The 19303-nt window shown below is 50.7% G+C and overlaps 1 protein-coding gene across 1 annotated transcript in view; it reads right to left on the bottom strand.

The window, feature by feature from the left end:
• Positions 1-240: 240 nt before the first annotated feature.
• Positions 241-19303, bottom strand: part of LOC122376265 — a 34269-nt gene continuing 15206 nt past the window's right edge. Inside the window, exons 4-9 of the mRNA XM_043356066.1 lie at positions 5767-5961; positions 5335-5592; positions 2769-2924; positions 1866-2079; positions 1495-1619; positions 241-820 (exon numbers count right to left, since the gene is read on the bottom strand). Of these exons, the coding sequence (XP_043212001.1) occupies positions 753-820; positions 1495-1619; positions 1866-2079; positions 2769-2924; positions 5335-5592; positions 5767-5961 (1016 nt within the window). The 3' untranslated portion in view covers positions 241-752. The remainder of the gene's footprint in view (positions 821-1494; positions 1620-1865; positions 2080-2768; positions 2925-5334; positions 5593-5766; positions 5962-19303) is intronic.

Raw genomic sequence — 19303 nt, forward strand, 5'->3', positions numbered from 1 at the left:
TACGTGAGGGTTGCGCTAGGTGTTAGATCAGTGTTAAATAGGTGAACTACATAGGTGTTAAACGTTCTCTTCCAAAAATTACCAGGTGGGACTGCTCAGGTACCATTGATACTGCATTTGAGTAACTCAGGAGTAAAGTCGCGCGTGGAGCCCTATGCTAGTTAACCGGCGCATGACTGGGGTATTTTCCATAACGCGACGGACTAACGCCGACAACACACCGCGGCAGAGACGGACACCGTGATTAACAGCCGTGTATTTCACACTCGGTCGTGACTAGCCACCAAACAGAGTCACTGTGAGTCACGACTCAGTTGAACAACGGGAGTACACACGTGACGTCACGGTCACAAAGGCCTTCTCCGATGGCTGGACGGCAATCCAGGCCGTGGAATTATCTCGATTAGTGAACAAGCTGGCTATATAACGCAGAATTATCAACGTAAGCTACATGTGTGCTCTGGATAACCCGGACCGAGGACCCACAATAGCGACACAAAACACCGCGCGAGAACGTACAAAACCACAAATCTCTGTGTTGGAACGTGTCACATAACCACTATCTATCGCATGCCCTTTCCGTGGGGTTTCCTGTCCTCAAATGCAGCGGTAAAATGACCGTGTTTCAGTCCGGTGAAGGCGGGACGACTCAAAGTGCGGCGCTGCCGACGGGAGACGGTGCTGCCATCTGTTGTCAGAATGTGACACCACCGCCGGCGCGGCAGCCGGCGAGGCGCCGGCCAGATGGGGGTTTAGCCGAAGTACTCCACGAAGACCGTACTGCCGTTGGGCGGTTGGCTAAGCTGCCCCTTTATAGCCCCTGAAAGGAGAGCAGGTCAGGTTACACACATCGTCGGATAGTGACGTCATAGACAGCCAGTTCAGACTGATGACGTGACGTCACCTTGAGAGGCAGTCACTGCCAATGAGTCGTTAGAGTGACGTCATTAACAGCTAATGCATAATGGTGTGACGTCACTCACATAAACCATGGTTCCATGCTGGCTGATTAGGTAAATGATAAACAAATCAGTGCAAATACATTCGAAGTATATTGAACCGCTCGTCAGTGACGTCACAAAGAGCTAGCCCATGCTGATGGTGTGACGTCACTTAGAGAGATGCACTGACAATATACTGATATGGGCCTCTAGTAAGTGACGTCATACCCCCAGACTGATGTTTGATAAGACATTGTGACGTATGTGATATGTGTGACGTCATACTGGTGCTAGTGACGTCTAGTGCTAGTGACCTCTAGTAATAATGACATATAGTGCTAGTGACGTCTACTGCCAGTAATGTCTAAGTGCTAATGACATATAGTGCTAGTGACGTCTAGTGCTAATGAAGTCTTGTGCTAGTGACGTCTGGTGCTAGTGAAGTCTAGTCTTAGTGACGTCTAGTGCTAGTGAGGTCTAGTGCTGGTGGATGCCAGAGAGGTCGGTGGCGCCGTGTCGGCTGGTGTGGGTGGTCAGAGGCGCCGTCACTCACTGGGGACACGGAGATGGATGTTACGGCCCAGGTCTGTCTTCAGCAGGGCGGTCAGGACGGCCTGGCAGTTTACTGCTGAGGAGGTTAGGTACAGGTACTCCAGTTTCCTGCAGGTTACTGCCATCCTGTAACAGAACAGAACAGAACAGGTCAGCCTGCGAGACACAGTGACACACAGTGGCACCAGCGGTCAGCTCAACACTTCATGGCACGTTAACACTGACAATAACCAAATAAGACCATGCGAATCTTTTGTGGATCGACATTGTCCGTCCGTCCGTCCGTCCGTCCGTCCGTCCGTCTGACTCGGTTTACACAGATACATATGTATGTATGTACATACACACGCCGGCGCCGTCCGGCCGACTGACCTGCTGACCGCTGCCACCTCTGACTCGGTCCACGCAGGGATGTCCGTGAGGGGCCGCGGGTCTGTGAGATGCAGGGCCCCCAACCCAGAGCAGCCGTGGAGGGCGGCCAGCGTGGTTTCCAAAGTGGCGCCGACCACGCCAAGTTTGACGTACACCAACCTGGTGAGGGAAGCCAGAAGACGTGCCAGTGCTCCCGGTGTCACGGACGGGGACACTGTTGAACACACAGACATACATACATACATACATACATATGTAGTATGTACACGGTGGCTCAGGTCCAAATATCAAACTGTAAAACAAAGCACGAACGGAAATGAAAAAAAACCGTAGCACTTAGCCGTGACTTTGGTGAAATATGAACGATCAGAGACATTTTTTTTTATAAATTTAGTCCAAACTTTTTGATGGGAAGGAATCACAAGGACAGAGCCACCGCTAAGCGAAGCTTGTTGCGATGACCCTGCCCTCTACCCTCCGATCGCGCAATTCCGATTCTATGGCAGAATTTAGAGTCCAAAGTTTAACGTGCGCACAAAGCCGCGCACGGCCGGTCCCCTCGCTGACTTCGCCTGGCTACGGCCTGCCACCAACCGCAACCATACCTGTCAGGAGGCCCATAAATGTCGAGCGCCCGTCGCGCTTCGAACCCGGACTGTCACAACCAGGAACGCGTGCTCTCACCACGCGGAGTCCAACGCTCTAACCACCTGAGCTACGGGACCGGACCGACATATAGCAAGTAACGGTGATTCTTAAATATTAATGTTGTTAGTTGTATTGCCTATCAACAAGACCTGACATACAGTGGCTTAGACATAAAATGTACAAGTGAGAGGTACATACTACTTAAAACATTCAAGACACTTCAATGGACTGTCTGTCCGTGCTGCCGCTGCTCACCAAGTATGGCCAGATGGGTAGCTTGGTAACCGGGTTGTCGGTGCGACAGAACGCTCAGCTGGTCCAGCAGTTTGTCGGTTGCTAGCTGTACACCGACACTCAGTTTAATACTATAAGGATAATCATAGCTCACTGGTGACCGAGTCATTCCGGACCCTGTGGAGAGAAACAAAGTCAGTATCGAACACAGGAAATAGGAGTAGTCAGTATCACACGCAGAAGAGTTAGTATCCAATACAGGAGCAATCAGTGCTATGGTCGAGACTGAAGAGTCATTACCCATCACAGTAGTCAGTATCCATCCAAGCCAGGAGAGTAGTCAGTATCCGATATGCAGTAGCAGCCAGTATCCAACATGTTCTTATGTACACTGGCGGTCCCGGGGGGGGGGGCACGGGGGCCATGGCCCCCCCTTTGGTGCTGAAAGGTGGGGCCATACTATCTTTTGGCCCCACCTTTCAGATCGAACAAAAGTCCTAGAAAAGCTTTTTGTATGTTTCATTTTCTTTCTTGCGCCATCAAAGGACGTAAATTTCACTCATGAGTGGGCTCAGTTTCGTATTCTGTCAATTTGGCGGTCAGCGTCGCTGGCACCGGTTCACGAGTATGGCCGCATCTTACATGGAATATCAGCGTGGGTTTACTTGAGGCTCTCGTAGGCCCAGCAATGGCTGGCATGAGACCTCTTCGGCAGTGGCGGGTGGGCCCTGCCAAAGGAGCGTGGCTCTAAGACACTAAAGTAAGACCTCATGGGTTGGTGCTGTGCACCTCAGAAGCCCGGTGGTGACGCCGTATGCCGGCTTGGTTTCTTAAGGATTAGCGTGGGATCTCCGGGGCCTGCATAGAGTTTGCATTAGCTAGCATGTAATTTCAGAGGCCTGTATGTAATGTGTACATAGTGGCGGTCGCGGGGGGCATCAGGGCCATGCCCTCCCAAGGCACATAAAGGGGGCCATCATATCATTTGCCCCCCCCCTCAAGCAACCGATGGGCCCCCATAGGTGTATGGGACCCTGGCCCTGATTCGATCGTCACGAGGCTAAAAAAACACGCCCACACCGGTCTTTGAGCGTCCAACACTGACCTCTGAGGGAACTTCAGTGGCGGTCAAGCGCCCACGTTGACCGCTAAGAGCCCACACATCTGACCTATGAGGACCCCTTACCGGCCTCAGGGGCCCCAACCGGCGTCTGAGGGTCTCACACCGGTCTCTAGTGGCCTTATTGCTGTCTCTGGTGTCCCAAGACGAACATTTAGATGCCAATGAGGGCCCCGCATTGGCTGCTGAAGACCCGATGCTGGCCTCTAAGGGCCTGCATTGGCCTCTGAGGAGGGCTCATCTTGGCCTTTGAGGGCCCTCTGCTGGCCTCTGGGTTCCAACGACGGCTCATTCCGGTCTTTTAGGGCCCCACGCTGACCTCTGAGGGCCCCATGTTGGCCTGTAATGAGTAGGACCCACATAAGCCTCCGAGAGCCCAACTCGGTCTCTGATGGTCTCAAACTACTGGCCTTTGCAGTTTGCAGGCCCTGTACTGGTCTCTGAGGGCCCTAAACTGGCCTCTAAGTGAAAACATACATGGGTGGGCTTTTGAAGATCACAGGGCTTACGCAGACTCCTGCACAGCCGTACGTTGGTCCTGATCGAGATTACTTTACGTCCTGATGGTCCCGCGCAGATTCCCTCATATTTCGACGTCGGGACCCCATGAGCCGGTGTGGGTCCTGGGGCTGGCAGAGACTGATGAGGTCCTTAGGGCTCAGGGCCAGTCTTTTTAGCAGTAGGACTATAAGGCAGGTTGAGTGAGCCCCAATAGAGCCGTTGCGAGGCCCCGCGCGAGTCGTGCGCGGCCCTCAGATGCCAATTTTGAAAACCAGGAACCTGTGGGGCTGGGGGTCTCCAGAGGTCGGTGTACCTATTCTCTCCCGCCGCCAAACAGCTATATGGGTAAATGTCATAGTCTGAAAATGATCTCTGGGTTTCACATGCTTGTTCAAAGCAAGAGGTATCCGTACTTTTCCGAATTGTTTTATTGTGGTAAGGTCATGTATCCGCGTGCCCGACCTTCCAGTATATGCTACACCGGTCCGTCGCCATGGTGCAGTGGCCCGACCGGTGGAAACACCGTGGGACGGGAAATGGAACTGGTGCTTTTGCCTTAAATTGAGCTTAAAGATTTCACGCAAGAATGCGGTGGATGAAGCATAAGTTATGCCAACTGCGCGGCGCCTCGTGGACGTAAAAAATTAGCCGATCACCGCCCCCCCCCCCCCGGTGACTGATAAATGTTATGTCCCGCGAGTGTGACTTTGGCCCCCCCTTTTGCGAGCGGCTGCGACCGCCAGTGCTTATGTAACTACTGCTTGGTAAAAAGGTCACTTGACTAGGCAAAGCATACTAGGTACACCATATGGAGCTTGAAGTTAATCATAATAGCAAACAGTAAATTGTTCTAACAGTGCGGGAATTCAGAGCCTAGAGGAACACAGCAAATGTCTCAGTGCAGCGGCCCGCAGTCGCGGTTTCTGTTCCAGCACGATGTCATCTGGTACCGCACGGCACTCTTACCAGTGATGTCCAGTCTCTTCAGCGACTTGGGTAGCAGCCACAGCCACTTGCCGGTGCTGTTCACGGGTAGGCTAAGATTTAATCTCTCCAGAGCCTTCAGTGGCTCCAGCAGCGCCTCCAGCTGGCAGTCACCGATGCCGGCCGGCAGTGTCAGCTCACGCAAACTGGAGGCGTTGGCACGCGCCAGCCGACGCAGGGCAGAGACTCTCAGCTTGAAGCCGCGCAGGTCGGCTGTCTGCAGGGCGTGGCAACTGTCCGCTGGAATACAGTACCACCGTCAGTGAGCTAGCGATCAAACGGACAGGTCATAGGATACATGGAATACAACAACACTGTGCGTAAAGTAATAATCACATGGACATTGGACAGGTCACGTGATAATTAGTCATCAGATCGTGTTAAGTGTGTTCCATAATCCATTACAGGACTTACCGACCAGTCGGATGTCTGTGTATGTCTCAGCGATCGGCGCCTTCAGCGAGGTCATATCTGGCTGGTCCTTTACCCTTACCACCAGCTGCAGACTTGTCATTGTTGGAGTGCTAAACCCCCGATCTGACCGGTCGACGAGCTTCCGCCGACAGTCGTCGAGGATGCCGTCGACGGCGGACCGCCAGCTCCGACAGACTGTCGGCACCGACGGAAAATAAATGAAAAAAGGTTACAGGTCACCGTCCAACATCAGTGTTGGTCGGTGGTCACTTAACCCTCGCCGGACCTATTGGTTTTCTACATACGCGCCGGCCGAGGGGGGGGGGCGGGTACGACCCCCCCTCGCCGTTTCGCCCCTGGTGGAGCTAGCGCGTCGCGGAAAAAACGAGCGTGTGCGCCGTTACGAGACGCAGATATTGGTACCCGATTTTAAGGTCCTAGGTCAACCGGTGACCTCTGAGGTCAGGTCAAGTGCCCCAGGGTACGGTTCAGTTTTTGGTGAATAACTTCGCAAAAAACGGCCGCAGAGCCGCGATTTTGGCAGCATCGTGTTCGCCTTGCTCAGGCGCGTCGAATGATATACTTTTTGTTCGGGTCAGGTCAACTTAGGGTGTTGACCTCAGGTCAAGGTCAGGTCAGCACCCCCAGGTCACGAAGTTGGTCGAAAGAGGTCATGTCGCATATCATTCGATTCGGCAGGTCTTCCTGAGTCCATTGGTGGCTTTCCCGACTCGCTAGCTCAATTTTGATCGGGAGTTATTGACGAAAAACTAATATGACCTTGATGACGTCATAAATGACGTCACGGAAGGTCAACATTGCAAAAGTGACGCATCTAACCTTGCAAGGAGTGCATCAAATCACGATTCTGTGTGCTTGAGATAGTTGGAGATCGCTCCCGGCGCCAGAATAGCAGTTTGAATTTTTCCCCATTGACTTATAATGGTGAGGTCACGAAAATGACCTGACCTCATATGACCTTTAGGAAAAATCCGAGATATACAAGTTGTGAGACTCATAATGGATACTAGATCCTGCAAGTTTCATTTCCCTGTGACATCTCCTCTGGCAGTGAGGGCGTTGCGAAGTTGCGACATCTGAAGACCGTGCAGAGGTTCACTTATGACGTCATAGGTCAGTGACCTGACCTGACCCAAAAATGTGGTTGGTGTCAAAAGATGCGGCTTGGATCAATGGTCAGGTATGCCAAGTTTCAGCTCTCTATCGCCAGCGTGTTCGGAGCTATCGCGAAAAAACCCTATGGGGGGGGGGCGGCACCCGCCCCCCCCCCTCGGCCGGCGAGGGTTAACCTGCGCCCCGTAGGGGGCCAAAACGTCCCCCCGTCTTTTTCCGTAGATCTCCAAAACGGCTGCCTATATCGTCACCAAACTTTCAGGACTCCTCCGAACATCGATTTCACACATTGTGTTTCAGAGGCTATGATAGGTTAGCCGCAAATGACGCCAGAGAGACGTTATGTTTTATGTTTTTGACAAAAAAAAGGGTTTCGCGAGAAGAGCAGCTGCCAGGCATACAGCTTTAACCCGCGCCCTGCTGGGGGTCCTGGATTTCCACGCCCTGCTGGGGGGGGGGTGTTTGAACACCCCCCCTTGTAACTCGGCTCCTGGGCCACGTAGCGATACGCGGAAGGCGGCGTTCGAAAGAGCGTCAAAAATAATGACGAAATCACTTCGGTCAATTTTTTGGTCAGGTCAAAGGTCAGGTCACCAGAGGTCATTGAAGGCAAAATTTCGCCGATTTCCAGGTCGAATGTCGAAAATTTCCAAGAAGCCAACGCATAACTCGGGAACCAATAGAGCTACAGCGCCGCGGAAAAGCGCATTCGATAGCCCTATTAACGCCCTTTCTGAGTAATTCTCTCAGATTTGACCTAACGTCAACGGTTTTGCCTGCAGGGGGCAAAAACTGCAAAAATAGCCGATTTTTTCGAAAACAGTTTTTCTGCAATAACTTTTGACCCAAGCCTTGTACGAGCTTACTTTTACCGGCATCGTGTTCCTCTCGTCAAGACGCATCGAATGAACTATGTCTTGACCTTGAAAGGTCAACTTGAAAATTTGACCTCAGGTCAAGGTCATGACCTGACCGGAAAGGGTCATGTTGCATATCAGTCGATCCGTATCGTCGAGCTGAACACATCTAAGGCGTTTTCATCGCTCTAGCATGCCTCTATCAAAAGTTATTTGCGAAAAACTGTTAGATACCATTCGTGACCTAAGATGACCTCAGGGCATAAACAGGGGTCACGGACACCATTTTCAAGTTCAGTGTGTCTAAACCACTTGTAATTCGGTGTTTGGGAGTGTTTATAATGTCTTTCATCCAAAAGAGGCGCATTTCAATTTTCTCCCATTGACTTATAATGGGGAGGTCGCAAAATTGACCTGACCTTAGGTCATCGATATCAAAATTCTGAGATATACATTTGGTACATGCTATTGCTCTTAGCAATCGCTGAAAGTTTCAAAGCGATCGGTCACTCGGTGTAGCTATGACAGACATTGAAAGTTTTTATGAGGTGAGGTCACTTCAAGTGACCTGGTGACCTGACCTTGAATGACCTTGGTCTGAAATTTTCACAACATGTGTAGAATTGATGTATGGTAAGGTGTACCAAAAACGGCGGCGCTCCGCGCCGCCGTTTTTGAGATATTCGCGAAAAACCACAGGGGGGGTGTTCAAACACCCCCCCCCCAGCAGGGCGCGGGTTAAAGATGCAAAAGAAACGTTCGGACATAACAGGTGTAGAATTGACAGGGCTATAAAACTGTTATCTCGGATTTGTGAAATTCTTAGAGTTTGACCACCCAAAATCGAAAAAGTATTTTTTGATATAATAGCCAAATAATTCAAAAACTTTTTAATAAAAAACGTAATAAATATGATAGTACAAACCATGTTCTATCTACATACCAAAGTTGAGATCGACACCTCTTTTTTAGCCAAGTTATAGCAAAACAAACTGTTCAAAATTGATGACGTCAAATTTTCAAACTCAGTTTTTAGCAATTCTAAACCACGTAGCAAAATAAAGACCACCATTAGACTCCCCGTGACGAGCTGCATCGAATCGACACCCATTTAATGCAAAAATATCAAGTTTGAATTTTGACGTGAACTGACCTTTACCAGAACATAGCACAACCTGGCCCTAAATGCTGCCTGACCCACATACTCGCATTTGTCATGCAAGGGCGCACACAAGGGGGGGGGGGCACACGGGCCCGTGCCCCCCATTCGAGTTGGGGGGCCCAACTCGAAGGAAGGGGCCCATTTGAGGCGGCCGAAGGCCGCCTCAAATGGGCCTCTAACTGATCCTTAGACCACCGAAGACGGTGTACAACGGGCCCTCAAATGGCCTTAAAAGGCCCTCAGATGGTCTCAAAAGGCCCTCATATGGCCTCGAAGGGCCCTCAGTTAGCGTCATAGGGCCCTCATCTGGTGTCAAAGGGCCCTTGGATGGTGTCAAAGGGCCCTCAGATGGCCTTAAGGAGCCCTCAGATGACCTCAAAGGACTCTCAGATGGCCTTAAAGGGCCCTCAGATAGCCTCAAAGGGCCCTCAGCTAACGTCAAACGGACGTCAGAAGGCCTTAAAGGGTGTCAAAGGTCCCTGAGTTGGCGTCAAGCGGCCCTCAAAAAGCCTCAAGGGGCCCTTAGAAGAACTCAAGGGGTCCTCAGAAGGCCTTAAAGAGCGTCAAAGGGCCTTGAGCTAGCGTCAGAGGGCCCCCCAGCTAATGTCAGAGGGCCCTGAGCTAGCGTCAAACTTAAAGAGCCCTTAACTGGTGTCAGAGGGCCCCAATTGGTGTCAGAGGGTCATCCATTGGCGTCTAATGGCCATCAGAAGGCCCAAAAACGATCCTCAGCTGGCGTCCAACGGTCCTCAGCTGACGTCAAGAGACCCTCAAAAGGCCTCACAGGCCCCTCGACTGCTCAAAGGGCCCTTAGAAGGCCTCAATGGGAACTCAAGAGACGTTAAACGGCCCTCAAAAGGCTTGAAAGGGCCCTCTGCTGATGGCAAAGGGCTCGCACCTTAGTCAATAAGAGCCTTGTCAAAAAAAAAAAAACGGACCTGAGAAACCTTGCCGGCCCTGGTTATCTGCGGGACTCCTACACTTACCTGAGTGGCCTCCGTTTACTGAGGGGCCCTGGTTATTGATGGGGTCCCTGGTTACTTAAGGGGCGCCTGGTTACCAGAGGGGCCCATGGTCACCTGTTGGGCCCCTGATCAATTGAAAACCCCTGGTCATCTGAAACGCCCCTGATTACCTAAAGGGTCCCATCACTTGGATTCAGTGACATAGCAAGGGAGCGAGGGGGTACGTGCCCGTTCTCGGGTTTAGGGTTCCTTCGAAACCGAGGGGCCCTGCGGCGCCAGTTGGTAGCAGAGGGTTCGCGCTGGCCGCACTTCAACTCGGAAGGACACCAGGGCTTGTGGGGAGACGTTATTGGCTCCTATGTAGCCACAATTATCTTCATAAAGGCCCAATGCCGGTTTCTGAGAGACCTCGCCGGCCGCTCAGGGCCCTAAGTAGTAACGGCCAACGAGGGATTGGCTGCTATGGCTCCACATCCGTCTGTGATAGACACACGGTCCACACCAGTGTTTCTAAAGGCACCCACAACGGCAACTGCGAGGCCCCTCGCCCCACCTCCAAGGGACCCCCTTCAGCGCATCTTAACCCTCGCCCGTATAGGGGGGTGTCGAACGGACCCCCCCCATGGTTTTTCGCGAATAACTCGCGTAAAATGCGGCCGATCGCAACGAAACTTTCAGTACCCTCGCGTTGATCAATTTTACACCCACCCTGAAAATTTCATGGCCCTGACCCCAATGACCTTTGACCTGTGACCTACTTTTCGAGACCATGTTTGGCCGGAATCGCGATTCGGCGTATGTCGGCTCGCATTAGCCGCGCGTTTGCAGTCTTTTCGTGGTTTCAAGCGTTCAAACATGTGATATGATGTTGCCCCCATGCATTAGGGTGGGTGTCAAGGTCATCTGAAGGTCAGGTCAGGTCATTGACCTTTGGTGACCTCGGTTCACTTTTTCGAGTTTTACATGTTTCTAGGCCAGTTTTTTTAGCTGAATTCGAATTTAGTAACCATATGAACGTTTACGAAGTAGTTTTGGTATCTTCGTAACATGTTACGAAGCTGTCAGAGGCGGTTGACACCTACTAGGAATACTCGGCAGGACCCCTACTGGTTGACCTGACCTGACCTGACCCGACCTGGACTAAATGCATAAAGACATCATCTGTGATCAAAACTAACATGATATTCGTGATCGGCGCCCCGAAAACCCCCATAGCAGCCACACTTTACGACGTTTTAACAGGTCCCGATTTTCCCGACTTTTGGGTCATTGACCTGACCTGCAAGGTCAACTAATGACCTAGGACCTTAAAATTAGGTATCATCGGCTTCCTCTCGTGACGGGCAACACGCTCGTTTTTTTCCGCGAAGCTCTAGCTCGATCAGGGGCGAAACGGCAAGGGGGGGGGGGTCCAACGGACCCCCCCCCCCCTTATACGTTCGCGGCTGGAAAAACACCAATACGGGCGAGGGTTAAGGCCTACATCGGCGGCTCTGAGAGTCCCCACACCGACGCCTCTGAGGGCCACGTACCAGTGACTCTGAGGGCCTCTTACCAGCCTCCGAGTGTCCTTGCCAGCCTATGACGGGCCACTTTCCACTTGCAGGCCATTTTGCAGGGCCACACACATGCCAATGATGGCCCCACCAGTGTCTCTAAGCCCTAAGACCCCGCAACGGCGCCTGTGAGGACCCAACACCAGCGCATCTGACGGCCTTTCACTGGCACCTCTGAACGCGCCACACACCGGTGACTTTGAGGAGCTCGCTCGCTTCGCTCGCTCGTAAAATACCATGTAAATTAGGCATTAGTGTACATTAGGCACACTCCTCGAGCATAAATGATACTTTTGCTTGCCAATTTTCCACATTTTCTCATGCAAAGACCGTTTTAAAGAGACCCGTCTGCCAGTGAGACTGGACCCACCGTGCCTCCCTCCTCCCATCGAAAGGTCCTGGGTACATCCTTGCCTGAGCTGACCCCGGGCGCCCGGGTGACTCGCGGGCCCGGGGTCAGGTGACCAGTTGGGCGAAATTCTGGGTACGTGTCCGACATGCATCGTACATAGTCCTGTTGATTTGATTCATTGGTTAAGCATTAAATATAAGTTATAAGCTGGATCTCTAGTCTGTGATCCTGCATCGTATCAGATATAATGACATTTCATGTCGATGTGCCTAAAAAAATGTGCGAATATACGTGAAAAGGAGTGCTGCTCCCGCTCCTACACATCCGGGCCAAACAGTGACCGGCCCCTGCTTCTAGCCACCCGGGGCCGGTCGGCCGGCCGGCAGTCAGTCGCTGCCCGGGGCTGATTTCTGAGGGACCTGCAAAAATGTTTATTAATGAAATGTTTTACGTAATAAATTAGATGATTAGGTATGTGTACCGGCTCTGAGTCGCATTTGAGAAAAAACAGCCTAGCGTAAACATATATATGTTTTGAAAATTAAGCTGGTACCGAAATAATTGTTTTACCATGCATTGACAAACCAATTGCTCAAGCTTCAAACCAACCGAAATATAGCCCCGTGGGCCGTATTTTTTTTGGGGGGGGGGGCCCTTCGGCATGGGGGCCCAGTTCGAAGGTCGTGCCCCCCCCCCCATTCAAAAATCCTGTGTGCGCGCCTGTTGTCATGTAAAATGGACCATGTAGCATAACATATGCATCACACTACATTTTCGTATTGTGACCCTCAGTGACCTGACCTGGTAGTAGTGACCTCAAATAGCAAAATATGTGTTTGACGGAGAATTCCCTTTATATGATTTTCAATGGTATTTCTTTTCATTCGATTTTACAACACATTTCTTGAAATGCCTGTAAACGGTGAAAATTCGACCTTTGACCTGACCTGTGACGTTACCGGTTAGACCGAGGTCAAACAAATTTGGTCATTAGGTTGTTCGCCGTTGGGGCTATCCAACGCCGTTTAAATTTTTAAAATCGTTCGGTAACTTTCCAAGATCTTAGGGGGGAGGGGGTGAAACGCACTCCCCCCCCCCTTACGGGTGGTAGGGTCCGCCGATATCCCTACAGGGCGCGGGTTAATACATCTAACTTACTACACCTTTTTGCGTTGTTCGATGGCCAATCAGCAAAACCCATTCGTCCGATCAGCACATAGGTGGCGCCAGTGAGAGGCATTCCGGCAAAACCCTCAGCATATGGGCAAAACGGAATGCTGATCCCACTCCACAGTTCGTCAGTTGGTATTACCTTCGCTATTCGCCATAACTGATTGAGTTCCGGCAAAACCTTTGACGATTAGGATAAATGCTTCGTCTTTCGTTAATATCCCTTCGTCGTTCACCAAAACATCCCCATGCTAATTTCGGCATTCCTCATAACATTTCGTCAAAACTAAAAACAGATCGCCCCTTTACAGAGAAGTATAAATATGACCGGGTTTATACAGTGCAGTGCAAGGCATAGGTGGCGAAACTCGTAGACCATTGATCTACATAAAAATCGGTAGCGTTCATGAGCGCCATAGGTACAATGTAGATGGACGTAGCTGACATGTTATCGGCTGATTGAAAAATGGACAGGCAACAGAGCAACAGGCTGGATAAGTTAGCCCCGCCTCAAACACCAAGGAACAGGCAACAGGCTGGATAAGTCAGCCCCGCCCCAAAAACCATGAAGGTGTCCGGCCGGCAGGGCCCGGCTTGCCATCTGTCAGCCATTCCCTCGCGAGTCCGACCGGCGCGGCCGCCCGAGGCGTTGTCCCATGACATCGCACGGGCAGTGACGCGATAATGACGGCCGACTTCGTGGTTTGTATCGAGGCGTTTAGGAGTCCGACGCTCAAGAATCTACATGCCTACTCGGTATGGCGCCGGTAGTCTCCTCGTAGCTATGGTATAACTGCCTTTTTCGGAATTCAATGGTTAATTGGTTGCAAATTGCGCTGGAACTGTCATAAGCCTCATCCCTGAATGCGTGATTAACTTTAAACATTGAATATGGCTAGATAAGCACTACATCATTGACATTTTGATCATTGACGAAAGTTTTAAATAAACAGTCATTGTTTACGCACAGTACCGATGAATTTTGCACGTCGACTAACCATTTTGTGAAATGTCGAAGCATTATGATAATCTGACAAAGTGTTTTGCCTGTGACGAACATTGTGCTCAATGAAAAAGAGTTATGCAGAATGGTTAAATGGAGTCCAGCCTGTTTTGCCGACCGTCTAACAGTGATGCACATCGCCGATGGGTTATTCTGAATGAGGCTTGTCCAAACTGATGCCGAAATGGTTATGACGATTGGCCATCGAACAACGCAAAAAGGTGTATTCCAACAGAATCCGTCTGTCTGTTTGTCTGTTTGTTTGTGTGTCCGCACATCGTGTAGTGGGTTCAATTTGTTACAGCTACAGGGCAGACGGTACGACGTAGGGGGCTGAAATTTGCACACCTTATAAGTGACAGAACGGGTCAGCGCCTTTTCTAGGTTCCGACTCGCTGGGGTGCACGGTTCGCGCGTGGGGCGCGCTGGAAGGACGCCAATGAAATTTTGATCGTTTCGTAGATCTTCATTGAGAGCCGGGGTCGACAAACTTTGTGAGCTAAATGCATGCCGATCGGTGGCGGGTGCCTCGCATTGGCGGATGGGCAGGTTTTTAATTTGAATAAAAAGTGGTGAGAGAATGTGTTGATTTTCGTTCAATGGGAAGAGTTTGTGATACAAGTATAAAAACGCACCGCGTTTGCCGCAATGCGTCACATTGGTCACAAGGCGTCATTTTTGCCGCAAATTGCACAACTTTATCTAATATGCTGCAATAAGGGTACAACTTGGTGCCAGGATGCATGCTCAACCAACAGGTACAGATGCGCCGCGTTTGCCGGAATGCGCAACAATTATCTCAGGGCGTCATTTTTGCCGCAAATCGCACAGTTTTGTCAAATATGGTCCGATATGGGTGTAATTTGGTGCAAAGATGCATGCTCAATCACCGGGTGAATATGCACCGCGTTTGCCGTAACACGCCACATTTGTCACAAAGCGCTATTCCCGACAAAATCGATTAAGGGTAATGGAATGGAACGAATAGGAGCGGTGCTAGAAGATCTTTTAAATTCTGATTTTTTAAAAACATTTATTGGATCCAATTAGTATGTGACCTGACATGACCCAGTGGTAGGTAGTGTATAGTGGTAGGGGTAGTAGTAGTGCTAGGAGGTAGGGGTAGGGGTAGGGGTAGGGGTAGGGGTAGTGGTAGGAGTAGTAGTAGGGGTAGGGGTAGGGGTAGTGGTAGGAGTAGTAGTAGGGGTAGGGGTAGGGGTAGTGGTAGGGGTAGTAGTGGTAGGGGTAGTAGTAGGGGTAGTAGTAGGGGTAGTAGTAGGGGTAGTGGTAGGGGTAGTGGTATGGGTAGGAACATGGGTAGTAGTAGTGGTAGGGGTAGGGGTAGTGGTAGTGGTAGTGGTAGATGCAGTGGTAGGGGTAGTGGTAGGGGCAGTGGTAGGGGTAGGGGTAGGGGTAGTGGTAGGAGTAGTAGTAGGGGTAGGGGTAGGGGTAGTGGTAGGGGTAGTAGTGGTAGGGGTAGTAGTAAGGGTAGTAGTAGGGGTAGTAGTAGAGGTAGTGGTAGGGGTAGTGGTATGGGTATGAACATGGGTAGTAGTAGTGGTAGGGGTAGGGGTAGTGGTAGTGGTAGTGGTAGATGCAGTGGTAGGGGTAGTGGTAGGGGCAGTGGTACTGGGTAGGGGTAGGGGTAGGGGTAGGGGTAGGAGTATGGGTAGTAGTAGTGGTAGGGGTAGTGGTAGTGGTAGAAGTAGGGGTAGTGGTAGGGGTAGTGGTAGGGGAAGGGGTAGTGGTGGAGACAAAAGTTGAACAGTGGCCCGGGCTGATCCCATCGGACGCGAGGTGACCTTTGTGACCTGGCCTCATCCAAAGTGACCGGGGCTGATCCCTTTGACCCGTCTTGACCCCGTATCAGCCAATTTCATCCAACAAAGGCCTCAGAACAGTTCTTTTTAAATTCTCTTCACATTTCCGTCCATATCTATGCTTCTAGACGACACATCGATTTGAATCGAACACCATTCGAAAGCAAATTGGCTGGTGCCGCAATTTTTTCCTACCACGCAGCAAAGCAAGTGGCGCAGCCGCTTGTCTATATTACTATTTGTGGTGACGTAGTTTCTGTCTATTACGAAGGTCGCGACATGGTGCTACGTAGCGCGGGTTACAGGTCACACCATTGCACCTACCGCGCTGAAGTTTGCGCAACTCATAGAACAAGGATGGACAACGTGCCTTTGATGGGTCTCAGCTCGATCGGATCGATAGTGAGCGCGTGGCGCGTGCCCGAAAAGTGCAAATTCGCGTCATAGACTTTACATGTATTAATCGGCTGGCAAAAACGGGCGAAAACAGCTAAATTTGCCCGACACCGGTCCGGTCCCGGTGCAATATCTCGGTAACCGTGGGCCCGACCGGTACGGGGAAAACAGCATCGTGTAGAGAATCGAACGGGCTATCGAATGGTGTGCGGTGCAGGGGGTTGGCACGCGCCACGTGCACCGGGGAGGACACTTTCTTTTGAAAAATGGACGTTTTGGACCGATTTTGGAATTTATATTAATTTCAGGTGATCGTCAGACGGAATGAGTTGAAACAGCGCCTATTAGCAATAAAAATGTACCATCTCTCATGGAAAAATTGTTAAAAGCTAATTGATCAAAAACAATGTGGAAAAAATCGCTGAATTACATAAATGGTATTTGTCCAAAATGTGCCACTAAATAATTACACGGATTTTGCTGCTTAACCTGATACGTTTGACAATTGAAAATGCTATCATTGGAAAGAGCATTCAATTTTCTCCAAGATCCAATCATCACGTTTGCATGACAAGCAACAGTATTCTTAAAAATGTAAATGTTTCAAACCTCTGCAAAACGATTTTTAGTGAAAATTATCTACGCCTTTAATTTGTCATAAAACTACGCGCCTAAATTATAAAGCACATTTGACAGATTCTGAAGTGGAAAGCATGCTTATCAGACGCGGGCACCTCGATGCGGTGGATATTTTTTCCACAAACCAAAACGTTTAGCCGTCAAAAAGCAATCGACCGAAATGGATAGATAACCCAACCGACACAAGAACAACCAAACACCCGCCGATCGAAAATATCCCTTTTCGCGTTGCGGAGCACGCGGGTCACCCTAGTAGTTACGAGCGAGCGAGCGCAGCGAGCGAAGCGAAGTCTTTTCAATATAACGGAAAAATCTCAGTATGAGCGGCCCGGCCCGGCCCGGCCCGGCCCGGCCCGGCCTGTAACGCTTTTGAGAGGCTTATATCTCAGCAACCGCTGGACCGAATGGCCTGCGGTCTTTTTTGCTGGGTAGCCCCATCCCTTCTACCCCGTAATTGACTACTTTTGATACATCTCAGTGACCGCCGTGGCACGTGCCACGTTAAAAGTCAAGGGTGTTCAAGCAGTTTTGCAAAAGTAATGATTTTGAGAGGCCCATATCTCAGCAGCGGCTTGAGCGATTGTCTTGCGGTCATTTTTATAGGGTAGCTGCATCCCTTCTACTAAAGGTCGGATACTCTTCATCTATGTGAGTGACCCCCACTGCACGTGCAAAATACAACAATAAGAGGTGCCAAATTGGTTCCCATTTCAGTGACTCGGTAATTACTGGGGCGATTTCGCTGAAACTTGGCATACAGGTAGGCACCCACCAGGCAATGCATTCCCATGTGTTGCGGTTAGGGTGCTACTGCACGTGCGCACGTGCAGGGGGCGTTTCCAGATCTCGAGAACGGCTGGGCCGATTGCGCTCAAATTTGGTACACGGTTGGGGACCGGTTAGTAGGGTGCCGTGCAAAAGTCATTTTGGACCCCGTTTGCACGTGCGCACGTGCAGAATGCCACTTCCAGATCACAGGAACGGCTGGGCCGATTGCGTTCAAATTTGGCACACCGCTAGCGACCGGTTAGAAGGGTGCTTTAACCCTCGCCGGCCGAGGGGGGGGGGGGGGCGGGTGCCGCCCCCCCCCATAGGGTTTTTTCGCGATAGCTCCGAACACGCTGGCGATAGAGAGCTGAAACTTGGCATACCTGACCTTTCATCCAAGCCGCATCTTTTGACACTAACCGCATTTTTGGGTCAGGTCAGGTTACTGACCTATGACGTCATAAGTGAACCTCTGCACGGTCTTCCGATGTCGCAACTTCGTAACGCCCTCACTGCCAGAGGAGATGTCACAGGGAAATGAAACTTGCAGGATCTAGTATCCATTATGAGTCTCACAACTTGTATATCTCGGATTTTTCCTAAAGGTCATATGAGGTCAGGTCATTTTCGTGACCTCACCATTATAAGTCAATGGGGAAAAATTCAAACTGCTACTCTGGCGCCGGGAACGATCTCCAACTATCTCAAGCACACAGAATCGTGATTTGATGCACTCCTTGCAAGGTTAGGTGCGTCACTTTTGCAATGTTGACCTTGCGTGACGTCATTTATGACGTCATCAAGGTCATATTAGTTTTTCGTCAATAACTCCCGATCAAATTGAGCTAGCGAGTCGAGAAAGCCACCAATGGACTCAGGAAGACCTGCCGAATCGAATGATATGCGACATGACCGCTTTCGACCAACTTCGTGACCTGGGGGTGCTGACCTGACTTTGACCTGAGGTCAACACCCAAAGTTGACCTGACCCGGACAAAAAGTATATCATTCGACGCGCCTGAGCGAGGCGAACACGATGCTGCCAAAATCGCGGCTCTGCGGCCGTTTTTTGCGAAGTTATTCACCAAAAACTGAACCGTACCCTGGGGCACTTGACCTGACCTCAGAGGTCACCGGTTGACCTAGGACCTTAAAATCGGGTACCAACCTCTGCGTCTCGTAACGGCGCACACGCTCGTTTTTTCCGCGACGCGCTAGCTCCACCAGGGGCGAAACGGCGAGGGGGGGGGGGGGTCGTACCCGCCCCCCCCCTCGGCCGGCGCGTATGTAGAAAACCAATAGGTCCGGCGAGGGTTAAGCCCGTTGGAAGTACCCTATCGCCCTTCCGCACGTGCAGGGCTCACTATCTCGCTCGCTCGTTCTTCGCCCAAAAGGCGTTTTACTGGTATCTATTTCTAGACAAGAACATATCAGCTGATGGGACTCCTCCAACCGTTGGATCTATTTGTGTACATCCCACGTGACTACATTTCCAATATCTGAGGGCAGGGTAACTTTTAAAGGGGGAAAGGGGAATTTCCCCCCTTCGAAAATTCCGCTCCCCCTTTCAAATTGTGCGTAAACGGCTAGGGAGGGAAGGGGGGAATTTCCCCCTTTCAAATTTATTTTTGAGCCCATTTTCAATCAATTCGCTACTCAGATTCTATAATCATCGTTGATCAGACTCTACTAAGGACGTCAAACCCCTTGAGACC

The sequence above is a fragment of the Amphibalanus amphitrite genome, unplaced genomic scaffold (genome assembly GCF_019059575.1).
Source record: "Amphibalanus amphitrite isolate SeventyFive unplaced genomic scaffold, NRLGWU_Aamphi_draft 002074F_arrow, whole genome shotgun sequence".
Lineage (NCBI taxonomy): Eukaryota > Metazoa > Arthropoda > Thecostraca > Balanomorpha > Balanidae > Amphibalanus > Amphibalanus amphitrite.